The sequence below is a fragment of the Littorina saxatilis genome, linkage group LG5, assembly GCF_037325665.1.
Source record: "Littorina saxatilis isolate snail1 linkage group LG5, US_GU_Lsax_2.0, whole genome shotgun sequence".
NCBI lineage: Eukaryota > Metazoa > Mollusca > Gastropoda > Littorinimorpha > Littorinidae > Littorina > Littorina saxatilis.
This window is the reverse complement of record NC_090249.1, coordinates 32583713-32603029: the sequence shown is the minus strand read 5'-3', so window position 1 is coordinate 32603029 and position 19317 is coordinate 32583713. Positions and strand designations below refer to the sequence as shown.

The window sequence follows — 19317 nt, the reverse complement described above, 5'->3', positions numbered from 1 at the left end:
TCTCTCTCTCTCTCTCTCTCTCTCTCTCTCTCTCTGTCTAGGTGATCCATAATCCCAGTTCAGAGCACACACAATGCTTCTGATTTACTTGTTTTAATTTGCCTTTTTTAAAACGGATTTATCCCACTAACTGCACGATAAACAAGCAGCAAAGGTCTAATCAGGCTGAGCGTTCTTCGACTGTTTGAAATTGTAAAGGAAAAACGCTTCTCGATTCCCAACTTTGCAACGTGTACGTATTCAAAGCAAAACACCAACTTAAATCTCAACTGCAGGTAAAGAAAGTGTCAGTAGTTTACACACATTTGCCCCAGTAATACCTGCCAATGTGACTTTTTTGCCGCATGAAATAGAGATTTCCTTGGCTTATAAATCTTTACGTTTGTCAAATTCAAACTCACAAAAGTAAGGAAGATGCTACATGCGAGACAAGTTTAGTTAATCATGTAATCGATACTCTGCTAATGAGAAGGCTAATCTGTTGTCACAGTGTTGTTAGCTGTTCGCATAGTTCATCAAGATGTTGGTGCACAATTCTTAACATCACAGCTAGTACGTCATGAAGTTATTTTAGCACAGAAAAAATGATTTCATGGATGTTTACTGTGCATAGCTGACAGAGTCGCCAGCAGCTAACAACACTGTGACAACAGATTAGCCTTCTCATTAGCAGAGTATCAATTACATGATTACCTGAGCTTGTCTAGCATGTGACCTGTCCCATTTTCCGCTTTGGGCCTCGCGTACATGCCTCTCTATCTTTGGCTCTGTCTGTCCGTCTGTCTGTCTGTCAGTCTGTCTGTTGAAAAATTGACTAAATGTAAAAACACCAGTATAGTTTTACGTGACATGAATTTGGTTCCCTTGCAACGCATCGACGCTTTCAGCTACACTATTCTAACTAAGCAGTCAGCGAAAGACGATAATGAGCTACAGTGACGCAGTAACTAATAATCGGATTTACACTGAACCCCATCTGCTAATGACAAAGGTGATTCGTATTCTATAGCAAACCGCAACACGGTGGCCTAGTGGTAAGGCGTCCGCCCAGTGAGCGGGAGGTCGTGGGTTCGAACCCCGGCCGGGTCATACCTAAGACTTTAAAATTGGCAATCTAGTGGCTGCTCCGCCTGGCGTCTGGCATTATGGGGTTAGTGCTGGGACTGGTTGGTCCGGTGTCAGAATAATGTGACTGGGTGAGACATGAAGCCTGTGCTGCGACTTCTGTCTTGTGTGTGGCGCACGTTATACTGTGTCAAAGCAGCACCGCCCTGATATGGCCCTTCGTGGTCGGCTGGCCGTTAAACAAACAAACAAACAAACAAACAAACGTTAAATGTCAAAGCAGCACCGCCCTGATATGGCCATCCGTGGTCGGCTGGGCGTTAAGCAAACAAACAAACAAACAAACAAATTATATAGCAAGAGAGCATCCTGTAATTGACTTGAACAGAAGGAGAAAATAGCACCTGGGAATGCACGTGCTTTTTAAGCTGTGTACTCATTTCGGCTGCCCAAAGCAATCATTGCCGACAACCGCCCAAAGGTTACATTTCAAACGCAAAATCGGAAAAGAATGTAAACAGCCCGGGGTATGTGCCACACTTTAAGCAAAAATCCTCTGTCTGTCTGTCTGTCCGTCTGTCTTGTCTGCCTGTCTGTCTTTCATTGTTGCCCCTTTTTATCTTATTTTTCTTCACAAACTTCTTTCTTGCGAATCTGTCTTCCTTTCTTTTCGTCCCCTTTTCCTTTCTTTGTTTTTTTTCTCGAACATTCGTTCGTTCTTTCCTTGTATTTCTTCATTTTCTAACTTCATATGTCAATGTGAGACACTGGCTCGAACACGAGAACAAAACTAGCATTATTTAGCCCGCAGTGTCTCTATTCTTGGCCATCGTTTTTAGATCCATGCGAGATCGAAGCTTTTCTTTTCTGTTCTTTCACTTTTCTCTGTTTTCCCTTTCCTCCGTCCATCCATCCCCTTTTCCTTTCCTTTAGTTTTCTTTTTTGCCATTCTCCTTAACCTTCTTCCGTTCCCCTTTTCTCACATTTCAAATTGTTTTGATTTTTAACTAGCAATCGAAATTCAGATTTATTTTTATTTTTATGTAGCAACCGCAACGGTGCTGAAGGTGAAAACACTAGAAATGCCATGCAGCTCATAGTGTCAGTCTCTTGTTCTTTGCTTTCAGATTTTGTTGATTTTTTTTTTATCTACAACCGCAAAAACTTAGAAAGCGAAAGCAGTAGAAATGCCACACGGTTTAGACTATCAAATCTTCTGTTGTCCGTCGTCTTGAGACGAAAAGGACCTTCCAAAACAGGACAAACTAAATCATGGGTGCTTGAACCTGGGTACATTTGTATATTTCAGCTCAAACTAGAAATCCCAGCCAGAGACTAAACGGTTGGATGTTTGTTTATGTAGATAAGAGTTAGTTAATGTTGACTACATTTTGAATTACAGTACATGTTCTTCTTTAACTTGTTAAGTAATCTGTGTTGCCACTGTTGCTGACATCTGGTGCACATATGAATAAAAACTGTTGCGAGCAAACACTTGTTGCACAATCTCGCGAAGCTGAAGCGGTTAGCTAGCAAACAATTGCGCAAAATCCTGTGGACAGGGACCAACGTTCAGTGCTGTGGTACGTTTCTTGCAACGACGAGAGCTAGTGGTTCAGAATTAGAAAAGAAGAGGGGGGAAGACTGTTTCAAAAGGAGAGGGCATAAAGATTGATCTGGTGGCTTGAACGCGAGGTGAAGGTCTTCTTTCTACGAGCATTTTGTTTGCAGATGCCTGAAAGTATTGGAACGATCACAATTGATTTAATTTTGTTAGAAGCGTTTGAATCAAGTAACAGTCCATGACTTTCAATTTTGCCTGAAAGAAAGAACTACGGCTAAAGCCACTGATTTTATTTGTCCTTTTTGTTTCACGTTTCGCTGAATCTGTCTAGCTCCAAGAAACGCACCTCAGCTCTTTGACCTGCAAGGGGGACAGAAGGATCAACAGGGGCACGGGAGGAATGCAGCAAGGGCTGCAACGGACAAACACAGCCAGGGAATTATCTGAGGGCCATGGGTTAAGATCCCTCCAATACCTGGTGGATCACACTTTGTTTGTATCGTGGCTTCCGTCCCAGCCGCTCGTCCGCAAAGACACAGCGAGAAAACGAAAGAAGAGATACAAGACATTAGAGATATTTGCATCGGGAGGAAAAACGACTCAAACCCAAGCTCACAAACTGTATTGCTGAAGGATGGCAGCATTAGGTTCATGTGGTTTGTCTTCCAACTAGTCCTTACTGGAGGGAACAAAATGACATTTTGTGAAACATTATTGTTGATTAATTCCGCTCGCTCACCTACATAGAATCAGCTAGGGAGGCCGAAGGAAAGAGCACTGAGAGAGAAGAAAAAAACAGATTCGTGCATCGGGAAAGATATAACTGACCACAAAAACGATGTTCCGTGAACTTAAGAGATAGGCGACATCTTTCATGAATATACGTTTTAACGTGGTTTCATTTCCAGACGCGGCAAGGTTGAATTACATAAATTATACATAGGAAGAAGCAACAGAGAGAAGAGAGAGGGAATAAACATCTGAACATAAGAACTGAGCGAAATATTTGATTCGATACTTGCTATATCACACGGTTTTTGTGTCGTGGCTTCCGTCCCGGCTGCTTGTATGGAAAGATACCACCAAAAAAAAATATGCAGCATTAAATATTGTATCAGGGAGTAAACACATTAGACAGTAAAACGGGGTCTTGATTATCTTGGCAGCATTTCGAATGAATACCTGCTATATTTTATTCTGTTTGCTTCGTGGTTCCCTTCCCAGGCATTTGTCCGCAAACAAATTCACATATTGTTGCATCTTTGTAAATAAAGTACCTATAGATAGGAAAGTAGGATCTTTAATCAACAAAAGATGAAGGCAACATTGACCAGATGCGCACTATATTTTTCATGGCTTCATCCGCTCCAACCGTTCTTCCGTTCACGGACATCAGAATCAAACAAAATGTCCATGAAATTCTTCTGCTGCACATTTGTTTGCCACATAGCTTCCATTTCCAGCCGTTCGTCAGCTGAGACACCAAATGGTCAAAAACTGAAATATACAACGACACTTGTACGAGAGAAGATTCAGCACAGAAAAAGCATAGAGATGACCCTTTGTGGACATCAGAATTAGGCAACCATTTCAATTGAATACCAGTTGCATCTCACTATGTTTGCGTTTGGCTTTCTTCCCAGTCGTCCGTCTACGAAGACACAGAAAGAGGGGGCAAAGGAAAGACAAGAAAACGACAAAGATACTTTCTCCCAGGAAAGACACAGTTCAAAGATAAAAATTTTAAAAAAACGGATGTTTCATGAAAATCATAATGAAATAACATATTCTGCAGAAAACTTGTATCATACTCTGATTGTTTTGTGTTTTCGATCCTAGCTGTTCGTCCCCAAAGACACAGCAAGTCGCCAAACAGAAACCCATGATTAAGCAAATTCAGAAATAAACAGAACAGAAAACGTCGAGGAAGACACACTTGAAAAAGGGAAAAAAAAGATACTTTGCGAACATGAAGCAGCAATTGTTGTGACATACCTGTCTGATTACAGGTATTTGTATTGTTGATTGCCAAGTACCAGTCTTTCGACAACAGATAGACAGGGGGAATCGACACAGAAATGCTTATGTCGCCCGGCGTATAGGAAGGGGAAAAAGTATGCTTTATGGACATAAAAATTAAGCAGCATATTTTCAAAAATACGTGCTCTGCATATATTGTGTTAATCGATGCGTGTCTAGCACCAGTCTCACATCACAAACACGGCAATGAAAGTAAGAAAGAATTACGCGAAGGTGATTTGCATAGGAAACATTCAATATAAAAAAAAGATGTTGCGGGATCCAATCAAAATAGGCAGCATAACCATGCCAAAGTAACAACTTGGGACATCACGACGTTTGTTTCTGGAATTCTTTGCTAGTTGTTCGTCTGCAAAAACACGACAGAAGGGGACAAGCAGCGATGCAGAGACACCTGCATTGGCGAAGTTACGCCGTAGATAAGGACAAACATGATACAATAAGCTGGGGGCGGGAGCGACTACCAGATACCGGGACTGTTAATCTACAACGACACAACACACACCCCTTCCCTCAACCATTTATCCAGGAAAGACGATGCAACACACACCCCTTCCCTCAACCATTTATCCAGGAAAGACGATGCAACACACACCCCTTCCCTCAACCATTCATCCAGGAAAGACAATAAAACAAATGGCAGATGATACAACCCTGTTTTTAAAAAACCGAGATGATGCTAACATGGCAATGAACATATTGAACCAATTTAGCAAAGTCTCAGGGCTACAATTAAACTTAGATAAAACGAAAGCTTTAAGAATGGGGAGAGAACCAACGGAACCTAATCTGCCTTTCCACGTTGTTAAGGAGATTAAAATTTTAGGGATTAAATTTAGTAGTTGTAAAATGGCAAAAGACATCGAGGAAAACTGGAAATTCAAAATGGAGAGTCTTGATGCCATGATTAAACAGTGGAGTAAAAGAGATCTCAGTATACAGGGAAAAATAACAGTTATTAAAACGTTTATGACTTCCCCATTTGTGTATATTATGCAGTCTGTTGGTCTTCCAAAGCAAGTTCTCACACAGCTAAACACGAAACTATACAAATTTGTATGGCAAAAACAATATAGTAATAAAAAAGCTTTTGAAAAGATAAAAAGGAAAATTATGGAGTCTGAATATGAGCATGGTGGATTGAAAATGATCAATATGTTTGATATACAGAAAGTGTTTTATTTAAATCGGATTGGACGGTTGCATGAAGCAGGTCGAGAAAATTGGAGTGCAATCCCAAAATGGCACATTCAACAATTAACAGATTTTAATCATTTGGCAAAAATTAATTGCACACAAAAGGAATTACAAGGAATCGAAAAAGTTCAAAATGATTTTTGGAAAGAGGTATTTTTGACATATCTTGATAATAAAAATAAAGTAGGTTTAGAGGAAGTTGACAGAAATGATGTTGGTAATCAACTGTTATTTAATAATAGACTGATTCAGTTTAAAGGTAAAGTGTTGGATTTTGTAAAATGGCGCCAGAAAGGTTTTAATGTTATAAATGATTTGTTGAATGTTGAAAGAAATCAGTTTCTGTTATGTGAAGATGTTCAGATCACTGTGCAGCAAAACCCTGCAATAACCTTTTTTGAATACAACGCTGTGATGAATGCAATTCCAAAACAATGGAAAGATTGGATTGTAGACAACCCAGCACATATAGTTAATGTAGATATAATTGATGATGAATTGAATGTGTTTAAAAGCAAACCCAAGTTTATTAAGCTATATTGAAAGAAAAAACGGAATTATAGCATTGAAAAATCTCATGCAATCGATTTTTGGAAAAGAAAACTAGATTTTGTTTTTGTCGAACAGACGTGGTTGTTGCCACGACAGGTGACAAAAGAAGTGCGCCTGCGTGTGTTGCAATGGAAAATTTGTCACAATTTATATCCCACCAATATTTTATTACATAAAATGAAAGTAAGTCAAACAAAAAACTGTAACGAGTGCCCACATATTTTGGATGTCATGGAACACTTTTTCTATGAGTGTCCCCGAATTAGAAGGTTTTGGACTTATATTGAAAAAATGTTGAACAGTCTGACAGGTCGGGCTTTCTTATTGTCTATTACAGATGTATTATTCGGAATCGAAAAATGTCAGGAATCAGCGTTAATTAACCATGTTTTATTGATAGCAAAAATGTGCATTAGCAAAGTTAAGAAAACTAAATCGCATATTCCATTGGAAATTGTATTTCAACAAGAACTTGCGCTACGAAAGGTGTATCCCCATTGTCCTTAGCTAGATTGCTGTTGAATTAAAAAGTAATTTAATGGAAATGTAACCTGTAATGCAAAAGAAAACAAAATTAAAATTTCATTGAAGAAAAAAAAAAAAAAAAAAAAAAAAAGACCAATGAAGAAGGATATGCTCACCGCCCAAAAAGAAAAGAAAAAAAGAAAAAAAAAGAAAGGAAAAAAGACGAAAGAGGCAAAAAAGATGGGTTGAAGCAACCTTGCATGCAACTGAGGTCAAAAAAAAAAAAAAAAAAAAAAAAAAGACGATGCAACACACACCCCTTCCCTCAACCATTTATCCAGGAAAGACGATGCAACACACACCCCTTCCCTCAACCATTTATCCAGGAAAGACGATGCAACACACACAGAGTGTAAGAATTACTGGCTGTTCTCGTGTGACAATCAAACACTTGGCAATATATATCCCGCAAAATACCTGCTGTGTAATTATGTCTTTGCATTCTCTTCTCGTCACGGACATTTAAAGAGAACAAAAGAAGTCCCCCGCAAAGGGAAATTTGCCACATGAAGTGAATTTTGACATCTTTGGCATGCCGTCCACAAAAATATGAGTATAAGAATCTTGCGGTAAAACGCCTCTGGGGGCAGAAAAAAAGACAGAAACAACATTTTGTTTCAAATGCAATGAGACAGAATGAGCGGTGTAATGGACCCCAGAACGGCCGTTGTAGTACATCAAAATGACATTATATACGAATCAAGGACTACTATATATATATATACGAATACACTCAGCGCTGAAAGTCCACAAAATGGGGCACTCGCCTTTGGCTAGTACTTCTCATAATTTACTAGCCAGAGAGCAAATTTTACTCGCCAAACCAACCATTTCAATTCAGTGTTTGAGCAACTTTACTCGCCTTTGGCGAGTAGATTAACATTTCTACTCGCCATTTACAGATTGTTACTAATACTCGCCACTTTCAGGCCTGATACTGCATATATTCTCTTTGAAATATCAGCTTGATTAGGATTACTTTTTGTAAAGAGAAAGGCAATAAAATAGACAGACACCTCCGTATAAAAAAGACAGTGTAACGATGAAAGGGTTAACGATCCTTAATATTAATAATTCATATACAGCTCTCAGCGCGACAATCAAAACTGTTCAATATATTGTAAGAAATATCTGAGAAATTATTCCTTGTTTGGACATATTGGTTTCTCAGTCTCACCTTTCTGTCAACGAGCAATAATATACGGTTTCGTTGACACTCTTTCCTGAAAAAAGAAATTAAACAGCAATCTAAATAGTTCGCAGGAATACTTCTTGCAAGAAAGATATGGTGTAGCGATTAAAGGGTCAATATCAGACAGCTGTTGGCGTGGCGATCAAGACTATGTTGTGAATTTCAAGAAATACCTGCAGAATCGCTGTCTGTTTATACTGTGGCCATTGCACACGTCGATCCTTCGCGCACGAAAGGGCAAACAGAAAAAAAAGACGGGACACGATCACTTGTTTCAACCGTGTGTAAGAATAAACCGCCTCCATTCACCAAAACTGCACAACATATTCTTGTAACTATAGCTGCTGGATAACTTTCTATTTGTACTGTGTCTTTTTGGCTTTTAGAAGGCAGCGAGGGAGATGAGATGGGCACCGCCCTCGTAAAGCTGGCCAAAGAGAAGTTGAGATCTGAAACAGCTCGTTTCCTTACAACCAAAAATGTTTGTAGGACTACCTTGTGCTTTCTTTTTACCTTTTGACTATTATCAACTGGAAAGGTGTAGCAACTAGAAAACTCCACAGAAAGTAATCTTGCTTCAAAGATCTATTTTAGCAATGCCAATGGGAAGATGGATGGTGAGACGAATCATTTCACGAGAAGGTCTGTGCCTTTAAAATTGCGCAACATATTCCACTCGCCGCTGGTTACCGCATGACTACAATGTAATACTTACCGTTGTCTCCTCGGAAACGGTTTCAACCAGCTACTAAATATTGCAGAGCAATACACTCAACAAAATGGCCTTGCCAGCACACACAGTGAAACACACAGTAAAACACACACACACACACATACACACACACACACACACACACACACACACACACACACACACACACACACACACAGATAGATAGACAGACAGTAAAATTGACTGTCGACGTCAGAAAGGTGAATTTTTGAAAAGACAGGTCGAGCTAAAAACCAGCATGAGGATCTGCATGGGCGTTGACGAACAGCGAAGAGACGGAGACAACACAACGCCGCATATATATATTTCTTCGATTAGTCTCTGTTTGCTCAGCGGTTTCCCAGGCAGTATCCCTCTAGGCGACAAAGATGTAGCAAACAGAAAAATACGCGACAGACGTCCATCCATGCCTCAGGCAGAAAATTAGTCGATAGACCACCCTTGGTATACAGTTCAGGTTGCATTCTTGATCCCTTCATACTGAAGGGATTCTCCGTTCATCGTTTGGACCGTTCATGGTGTTCAAGACTCAGTCCTTTTCGTTAAAAACTGTTCTGCTCACTATTTCAGATCTGCCCATGCAGGCTTTACGAGGGATGACACCATCCCTCCGTTTAGACACATACCAACATTCGACACTTTGGCTGCTTTCTTTGCATAGGTTGAATTTCTGATTAATTAATTTTGCAGCTTGGCCCTTGTAAGACATTAATTCATAAGAAAAAATCATTCTGCACGCAAAGCATACGGGCTGTTGTTGTTGTTGTCGTTGTTGTTGTTGTCGTTGTTGTTGTTGTTGTTGTTGTTGTTGTTGTTGTTGTTGTTGTTTTCCAAGCGGAGGGTTGTCCTTTTTTATTCCATGAAAACGTCTGGCCAGATCTGAGGTGGTGAGTCGAATCTTTGACATTGTGAAATGGATTCCAAAAACAAATAGACTGCTAACGTTTCAAAATTCTGAATAAAAAACCCAAGCAAGGTAGGTAAATGTAACGCTTTATAATTTTGTCATAAATTAAACGTTCCAATCACCTACCATTCTTGTTTCTTCATTGAGAAATGTGTACCAATGTATACCTTGCACGTGATTGTTCATTGTCCCTTGACCCCAGGAGGGTCACGCAGAACTAAAACAGTGTGTACCTGCATGCAATCAAGCTAAGCTAAATATTTCATGCGGTACTACCTGAGTTGTATTTTTAGTTTGAAAAATGCTTTCTTTGGCAGCCGTCTCTCTTTCCGGCGCGGGGTGAAACAAACAGACTGTATCGGCTTGCAATGAAAAATATGCAGTGATAATATAACTAGACAAAAGGCCCTTGTTGTAAGACAATCTAAAACTTCACTATTTGTTTAAAAAGTCTTATATATGTTCCCTCCGCACTTTGGCAGCACCGGCACGGTTGGCCTAGTGGTAAGGCGTCCGCCCCGTGATCGGGAGGTCGTGGGTTCGAACCCCGGCCGGGTCATACCTAAGACTTTAAAATTGGCAATCTAGTGGCTGCTCCGCCTGGCGTCTGGCATTATGGGTTTAGTGCTAGGACTGGTTGGTCCGGTGTCAGAATAATGTGACTGGGTGAGACATGAAGCCTGTGCTGCGACTTCTGTCTTGTGTGTGGCGCACGTTATATGTCAAAGCAGCACCGCCCTGATATGGCCCTTCGTGGTCGGCTAGGCGTTAAGCAAACAAACAAACAAACAAACTTTGGCAGCTAACTATGTGCTTAAAAAAGGGTGGAAAGGAATGAGACTTGAAATGCTTCTTGCGTGGAACAATGTTAAGTGTTAAAGACTCGTATTGTTTATATTATAGCATCCGTGTCTTACTGTTACATTGATTTTATTTGAACTTAATAGTATTACCAACCTCTTTCAAAAGATGGGGCCTGAGAAAAGCGATTCAAGCGAAGCGAATACTAAAAAAGTCTTGTGACAGAGAACACGATTTTTCCATTAAAAACACACGAAAGAATTGATATAGATCTGGATGATCATTTTCTTCTATTGAAACTAAAAGAAAACAAATCAAAATTACGGAACAAACACGGCTTTTTACTGTGAACACAGAATGACAGAGAAGGAGAGAATCAGACAGACAGACAGACAGACAGACAGACAGACAGACAGACAGACAGACAGGCAGACAGACAGACAGACAAACAGACAGACAGACAGACAGACACAGAGATAGACCGACGCAGAGAGAGCGACAAGAGAGACAGAGACTAATAGACAGAGAGAGAGCGAGAGAAATTGAGAAACACACACACACACACACACACACACACACACATATACACAAACATACACAAACACACACACATACAGAAAGTCAGACTGACTAGACACGCACCGAGACACACAAACCGAGAAGAAGTTAACCGAAGTTCCATTCTACAAAGGAAAGAAGGAAAGAAAGACAGTCAGACAGACGCCAAAACAGACAAACGGACGGACATACAAACAAATAACGACAAGAATTATTGAAAAACACACAACTTCCAACACGACTGCAACCAATTCTAGACCCATAAGACCCTCCTGAATTCGAAGGATTAATATCAATGGGCTTGTCTACTTTTCATTCGAATCTGCTCTTACACCGGGTTGAATCTTGTCTTGCCACACGTGATTGTCCTTGTCATTCCAAACAAAGGGTACAAGCTCCCTGTTGTAAGGAACAGTCTGGGTTTCTTCCGTATCTTCCCTGTTTGGTTAATGGCATCCTGATTCAAAACCTTTGGACAGAAAATCGATTTGGATTTCCCTGGAATCAACCCACACTTCCACTCATTGAAAGTTGTGATGAAGAAGAAATTGCCTGGCCTTCAGGCAGTTGGATGTTTTCGTTGTGTTGAATAATTCTGTCGCATTCAACTTGTAATTAGAACACATTGTTCAGGATATTTATGTTCTTCCATTCTGGTTTGACTGGGCAGCGCTGAAAGTCCACGAAATGGGGCACTGGCCTTTGGCTAGTACTTCTCATAATTTAGTACTATCCAGAGAGCAAATTTTAGTATTTTAACTCGCCAAACCAACCATTTGTTTCAGCAACTTTACTCGCATTTAGCGAGTAGATTAACATTTCCACTCTATTTCAGCGGAGACAGCGAGAAAAAGACAGACAGAAGACGGATGGGGTTTTGGGAGGAGGGGGGGGGGGGGGGTCGCTGAGGGTCTGTTGGCAGAAGAAAATGAGAATCAGAACAACACTGTGAGAGAGAGAGAGAGAGAGAGATAGAGAGAGAGGGAGGGAGAGAGAGAGAGAGAGACAGAGAGAGAGAGAGAGAGAGAGAGAGAGAGAGACAGAGAGAGAGAGAGAGAGAGAGAGATGTCGTTGGATCGACAGAATGAAAGACAGATTAGACAGAAACTATTGTAAAATGCAACTGAGGCTGTGTGTCCAACGAAAAAGACAAAACAATGCTCTGTCGTGTACTTTGGTGCAAAGCGATGCAAAGGGGTGTGGAGAAAAAGTAAATTTTAAGGGGCTTATTGTCCGTCAGGTCTTAATTGCCTATATTTGACATGAATTGGTTTATATATACGATTCGAGTTTTTACGCCCTCACGGCTTTTGATGTTTGCGTGTTTAGGTGGTATCAGCCATCTACACTTATGGTAGAATGACCAAGATCTTTAACGTGCCATTGTGGTGACACGGGGGTGGGAGATGGATACCGTCTCTGGGTCTGCACATAAAGTTGACCCGTGTCCGTCCCGGCCCGGATTCGAACCAGCGACCTCTCGATCACAAGTCCAGTGCTCTACCACCTGAGCTACCCGGGCCCCCGGGTGTGGAGAAAGTACAGTGTGTATATGATGTGTTTGCGCGTGCGAGCGTTAGATGTGGTGTGGGGTGGTGAGGTGTGATGTGGTGTGGTGTGTGAGTTACTGTTAGGACAGACAGAGAAGGGATCGAAAATGTTTCTCAGTTAGCGCAGACCCAGCTCAAAGAAAACATTCCCAGGTTTCTTCTTCTTCTTCTTCTTCTTCTGCGTTCGTGGGCTGAAACTCCCACGTACACTCGTGTTTTTTGCACGAGTGGAATTTTACGTGTATGACCGTTTTTTACCCCGCCATTTAGGCAGCCATACGCCGTTTTCGGAGGAAGCATGCTGGGTATTTTCGTGTTTCTATAACCCACCGAACTCTGACATGGATTACAGGATCTTTTTCGTGCGCACTTGGTCTTGTGCTTGCGTGTACACACGGGGGTGTTCGGACACCGAGGAGAGTCTGCACACAAAGTTGACTCTGAGAAATAAATCTCTCGCCGAACGTGGGGACGAACTCACGCCAACTGGATACAAATCCAGCGCGCTACCGACTGAGCTACATCCCCGCCCCATTCCCAGGTTTCAAATCACAACAACCAGCGCGGTTTGGATGCCTGCCCATACCTACCCACAACAAGAAGAGCAAACGCTCGATCGAGTCACTTTCGCAGTTCTGAATATTATATGAGGCATCAGATGGACAGGAAGAAATTGCTATTCACAACACAATGAGTCACGTTCACATAAAATTTGAGCCCGGTCACTTTTATAGTTTCCGAGAAAAGCCCAACGTTAAGTTGTGTGTTGCCGAACAGAAAAGGCTAGTTATCTCCCTTGTTTTTCTGATAACGTTCGTAAAAGGCTACAGATGTAAATACTTTGATGTAAAGAATAATCCTACAAAGTTTCAATCACATCCGATGAACTTTGTCAAAGATATAAAATGTCTAATTTTTCCTTTGACGCTGACCTGTGACCTTGAAAAAGGTCAAAGGTCAACGAAACCATCGTTAAAGTGTAGAGGTCATTGGAGGTCACGACTAAACAAAATATGAGCCCGATCGCTTTGATAGTTTCCGAGAAAAGTCCAACGTTAAGGTGGTGTCTACGGACGGCCGGCCGGACGGCCGGCCGGCCAGACTAACACTGACCGATTACATAGAGTCACTTTTTCTCAAGTGACTCAAAAATGATCAGTTCGAGGAAAGGAGAGACAGACGGACGGAAACACTTCACACACACACACACAAAAATAAGATGACAGCTGGTTGATTAAACTAGCGAACAGAAAAATGCAGGAAACGCAGATAAGACACTGAGAGGAGGAAAACAAACGTAAAAAGTGACGGTCTAAGATAAAGAGAGAGAGAGAGAGAGAGAGAGAGAGAGAGAGAGAGAGAGAGAGAGAGAGAGAGAGAGTGAGCGAGAGACAAAGACAGAGAGACTGACAGAGAGACTGACAGAGAGACAGAGACACAGAGACAGACAGAAAGACAGAAATAAAGAGAGAGGACTGTTTTACACACACACACACACACACACACACACACACACACACACACACACACACACACGCATACACACACACACACACACACACACTCTCTCTCTCTCTCTCTCTCTCTCTCTCTTTGCGCGAGAGATAGAGAAAGTGAGAGGGAAAAGACAGGTAGTCACAGGGAAGCAGACAACTGGACAGACGTTAAGACAGTGTAAAGTCGGAGAGAGAGAGAGAGACAGACAGACAGACAGACAGACAGACAGACAGACAGACAGATAGATATAACGGTTGGGGGGGGGGGGGGTGTGGACGGCACATAAAAAGGTAGCAAAATAGGATGTGACACGTGATGTCTATACAGACATGTGAAAGACAGAGAGGATGACAGAACGTTACTGAATGAATATATATAAATTCCTGCGAATGACAGAACCTATTACTGCCTTCAGTGCTGATTGTTTTCATCATTCCAGCACGCTATCGATATGTTCTTAATAACATGGACTAGAGAGAGAGTGAAAGAGGCAGAGACAGAGAGACAGAGACAGTTAGAGAGAGACCCCAATAGAGAGAGCGGGGTAGGGAGACTGACAAAGACAAACAAACACAGACAGAGAGTGGCAGAGACTGAGAGAGAGACAAAGACGGATCGAGAGACAGAGAGACAGAGACAGAGAGACAGAGACAGAGAGACAGAGACAGAGAGACAGAGACAGTTAGAGAGAGACCCCAATAGTAGAGAGAGCGGGGTAGGGAGACTGACAAAGACAAACAAACACAGACAGAGAGTGGCAGAGACTGAGAGACAAAGACGGATCGAGAGACAGAGAGACAGAGACAGAGAGACTCGGACAGAGACCCCAATAGAGAGAGCGGGGGAGGGAGACAAAGACAAAGAAACAGACAAACAAACAGACATACACAGACAGAGAGGGACAGAGACAGACAGGTGGAGCCAGACAGATCGGACAGAGAGACAGAGAGACAAAGAGACAGAGAGACAGAGAGACAAAGACGGATCGAGACACAGACAGAAGCAGAAACAGAGAATGACAGACAGATTCAAATAGAATAAGGCAAAAAGAGATAGAGATAAAAAGAAAGAGATACTCGACAGGTAGCATATCGACAGACAACCAGACAGACACAATGTATGTAGAAACACAGAGAGAACTACATACACAGACAAAGAGTCAGGGATACAGAGACAAAGACAGAGAGAGAGAAAGAGAGAGAGAGAGGGACACACACACACACACACACACACACACACACACACACACACACACACACACTCACACACAGACAAAGACAGAGAGAGAGAAAGGCAGCACATCATTAAATCGAGTAGAGTGAAACATTTCATGACACAAAGTCATGCAGTCATCACCTGAACAAAGAACATTGAAAAAAGTGGATACCTTTTGCATTGATTTTTTTCTGTCTGTGCTGCTACACTGATGTAGCCTCGGAACTCGTAACAGGAGTGCACGAACGAAACACAAGCTGCACAATATGCACTCCAGGGTGCAGCGTCTATCAAAATGAACAGAGCGTGGATGACAACAGCTTCCTATGAAAATAATCCACCTTGGAACATCTGTTCCTGTGTGTAATAACAATAACATGCATCGCTTCCATCAACTCCACATTGCACTGGGCAATAGCTTCACACGTAGAACCGAACACATGTTCACCAAAATTGAACTCTCTGTAAAGTCGTATAACAAGATGTTTAATGGAACGCCATCAAACGCCAACTGCAAGTTAAAATCGGGAGTACAAATGGTAACGCTGTGTTGAATACACACTGTGCCAGGAGCGTAGAGAGGAATTTATTATCAAAATGCCACTTAAGTTTTAAAAAAAAACCACTACAAAACATACACAGACACAAACATGAGCGTGCTGGAGTAAAAACGCTTCACGTGAGGTGAACAAGCACAAGTACATGTATACGTTTATCGACGTAAAAACATCTCACAACAAAATATACCTTTCGAGAAACAAACAGAACAAGTAAACACATGCAATAACATAAACATTTAATATTTCAAACGCGTGTCATTTTGCGCATGCAAACGCACCTGTTTCAACAACTCATGGTCACAAAGAACAAAAAGAACAAACAAAATCAAAAATACTACTGAAAACTCCTCTCCGCCCAAGCTAAAAAGAACGCATGCCTAAAAACATAACCAACTTAACCCCACAAACAAACATCTCCTAGTCACAATAAAAAAAAGAACATTCTAAAATAAAGAAACTTTTCTCACATGTATGCCGCTCAATATAATCAGACCAACCCAAACCCGCAATCAAAGCAAAACCGCCTTTCCAGACACAGTGCACGTGCTTCAAAATTACAGTAATGAAATGAAACATGACACCTGTTACTGACAAAACAAATGGTTCCTTACCTTTTGCGGTTATTCATGGTCTTCATGCCTGCTTAGTGTCAGACTAGGTGTCTCTGATTATAACACTAAGCTCATGACACAAAAAAACAGGTGCGAAAAAGACACCGGTTGTATTAGTTTCCTTTTGTCTTGGTGAATCTTCTTGTCGCGTTGTCCGAAGTTCAGTATTCCAACAGGTATCCAACACTTTTCCTCTTGCACGATAAACACAAACTCTCCCACTGAATTAGTTTCCTTTTGTCTCCGGGTCAGACTTGTGTCAGAACCGTTACTAATTATGACACTCGGTTCATGACACAATCAGACACAGATGCGAAAAACACGATGACTTCAACGTGATTATTTTCTTGTTTTGTCTTCAGAACCACTACTAATTATGACACAATGGACTCATGACACAAGCTGTGATACATGTACGAAAACACGAGGATCCGAGAGATTATTTTCCCTTTATTTTAGTATCAGAATCGCGAATGATTAGGACACAAGACTGCAGTTCATGACACAAGACACAGGTACAAAAACACCTGAAAACACCTGATTACTTTTCTTTTGTCTCAGTATCACTATCAAAAACCTCGACTGATCAGTTATGACACAAAGTTAATCACAAATCACAAAAGACTCCAAGTAATTAGTTAAGTTTCTTTGTGTCTCTTCCTGTCGTTGTCCGAGGTTCAGTAATCCGCCAGGTATGGAACACCTTTCCCTTTGTTCTCACCGTCGAAGGAGCACATCACTGGATGACGACAACGAAGGTGGTGGTGGTGGTGGCACCACATCCATCCGCGACTGCTGCAACAACAACAGCAGTAGCAGCGTTGCACAGCATTACCATTGACGCGTCACAGGTCTCAGACTCCGAAGAGAGAGAGAGAGGGAGAGAAAAGGGCAGGAACAATGCAACGAGGGATGGAGAGTTGGTCGTACACAACTCTCAATCAATAGCACGCTTCATTCACTCACTCTCTCGTCTTTTTCACGTCAGCGACAGCAAGTGAGAGAGCTGAGATGAGATGATGAGCTTATTAGGCTCTCAGTTCTGATGTGGTCAACGGTGTGTCCTATGCTCTCCTCAAGGGGATTTCGCAAGGTAAATGATCGTGAATGAAATTGAAATCAGGCGTCGTCAGTGGCAGCAGTGGCCTATTAGGGGGAAACAGGGTTTCACCAGGTGTTCTTTTACCTGTGTTTCAAACCCGATGTTCTCAACGCATTTAGGTGCGCTTCTTTACCTTCGTTTTTCCTCCCGTGTGTCCTGATCTCAGGAGTTATCCAAGGCGCTGTTTTCTCTTTTCTTTCTCTTTGATATATATATAGGCCTATGCTTTGGTGTGGTGTTGTTTACCTCTACTTTTAATTTCTTTAAGGAATCACTTTGTTGCTGATCTCCCTTTTATTCTTTTCCAACTAGAGCATTCGTGTTTTCTTTACTTTTTCTTCCTGTCTTTCGACAACGAAGGTGGTGCAATTGTTTCAATTTATTATATAACTGTTTTTCACCTTTCAAAATGTATCTGCTGGTTTATGCAGCTTTGTTTCATCTATTGAGGAATTTCACTGAAATAGTTCACATGCTTGTCGATAAATATCTGCATGGGTGAACTACCCTCGTCATGTGAAAGAACAGTGATCACAATGATCACAAACAGGATGTTCCAAAGAAAACCATAGTCAGCAATACACACTTTCACTTTCTTTCTGCAACACAGTTACGATGTAAACAAATGCAGATATATATATGCACTCGTGTGGTCGATATACCAAAAGTAGATGATAAGTGTAGGCGTAGTCGAAATCACAAAAGCAAGAAAAGGCGTGTATTTTTGCCTTTTCTTTTGAAGCTCAGGTAGCACAGTTAAAACTTGATATCAACTTGTGAACACACACGTAGCAGAACGAAAACGAAGCAGGCGATATCGAAAGCACATGGTGATGAAAACACAAGTAGCAGACGACACTTCTGTTTCGAGCATGCCCAATGGCTAAAAAATCTCTTCGGTGATCGAACGTTTTGGCGAAGCTCCCAAATATCCGGGGAGAGAGAAAATGAAAGCAGAACCGAAGAGAATTTAGCGGAGCGGCAGAACTGACTGACGGCAGTATCAAACACAGGTATACTCGCTGTGCGTTGCACGAATAGGCCTCGGCGAGCAGGTGATTTGCCCGACTAATGCTTTCATCACAAAACGAAGGTCGCAGAGCAGCACGGCACGCTCGGCTGAGATCGCTCCAGTGTGGTTGTTGTTGTCGTCTGCTCGCCGGCCGAGTCGTCTGCTTCGTCGCTGTGACTTGTCTGCCCCTGGTCGATCAAAATGTGACGACGGAGTCTCGGCGCGCTCGCGGGGTCCACTTCCACGCTGTTTAGCTTCGATTGCGTCTTTACAGACCAATGTTTGGTGGCGTAATCTTTGCAAGCAGTTTAAGCTCTCCAGGGCGTAAAAGATTCCAGTCCTCGCTCTCCGTTCTCCTTTCCCTATCATCTTCCCATATCCCCTCCGTCTCAATTTAGTTTGATTTTGTCCTCATTCAGTTTTTTTTCTTCCAGGGCTCCGTACTCTCCCATCCCCACCCCCATCCCCATGTCTGTGCACGCCTGTCGGGGCGATTCATTTCCGCGTGTCATACGATCGGCATTCTCATTTCTGTCAAAAACTGTGACAGATCTTAGAAAAATAATACATGTAAACACTCTAACGACCCCTTCCTCCCCCTCTCTCCCCCCCCCCCTTCCTCCCCCCCTTCCTCCC

At 41.9% G+C, this 19317-nt stretch overlaps 1 protein-coding gene across 1 annotated transcript in view; it reads right to left on the bottom strand.

The window, feature by feature from the left end:
* Window positions 1–18765, bottom strand: part of LOC138966907 (uncharacterized) — a 272207-nt gene extending 253442 nt beyond the window's left edge. Inside the window, exon 1 of the mRNA XM_070339303.1 lies at window positions 16568–18765. Within this exon, the coding sequence (XP_070195404.1) occupies window positions 16568–16593 (26 nt within the window). The 5' untranslated portion in view covers window positions 16594–18765. The remainder of the gene's footprint in view (window positions 1–16567) is intronic.
* Window positions 18766–19317: the final 552 nt, after the last annotated feature.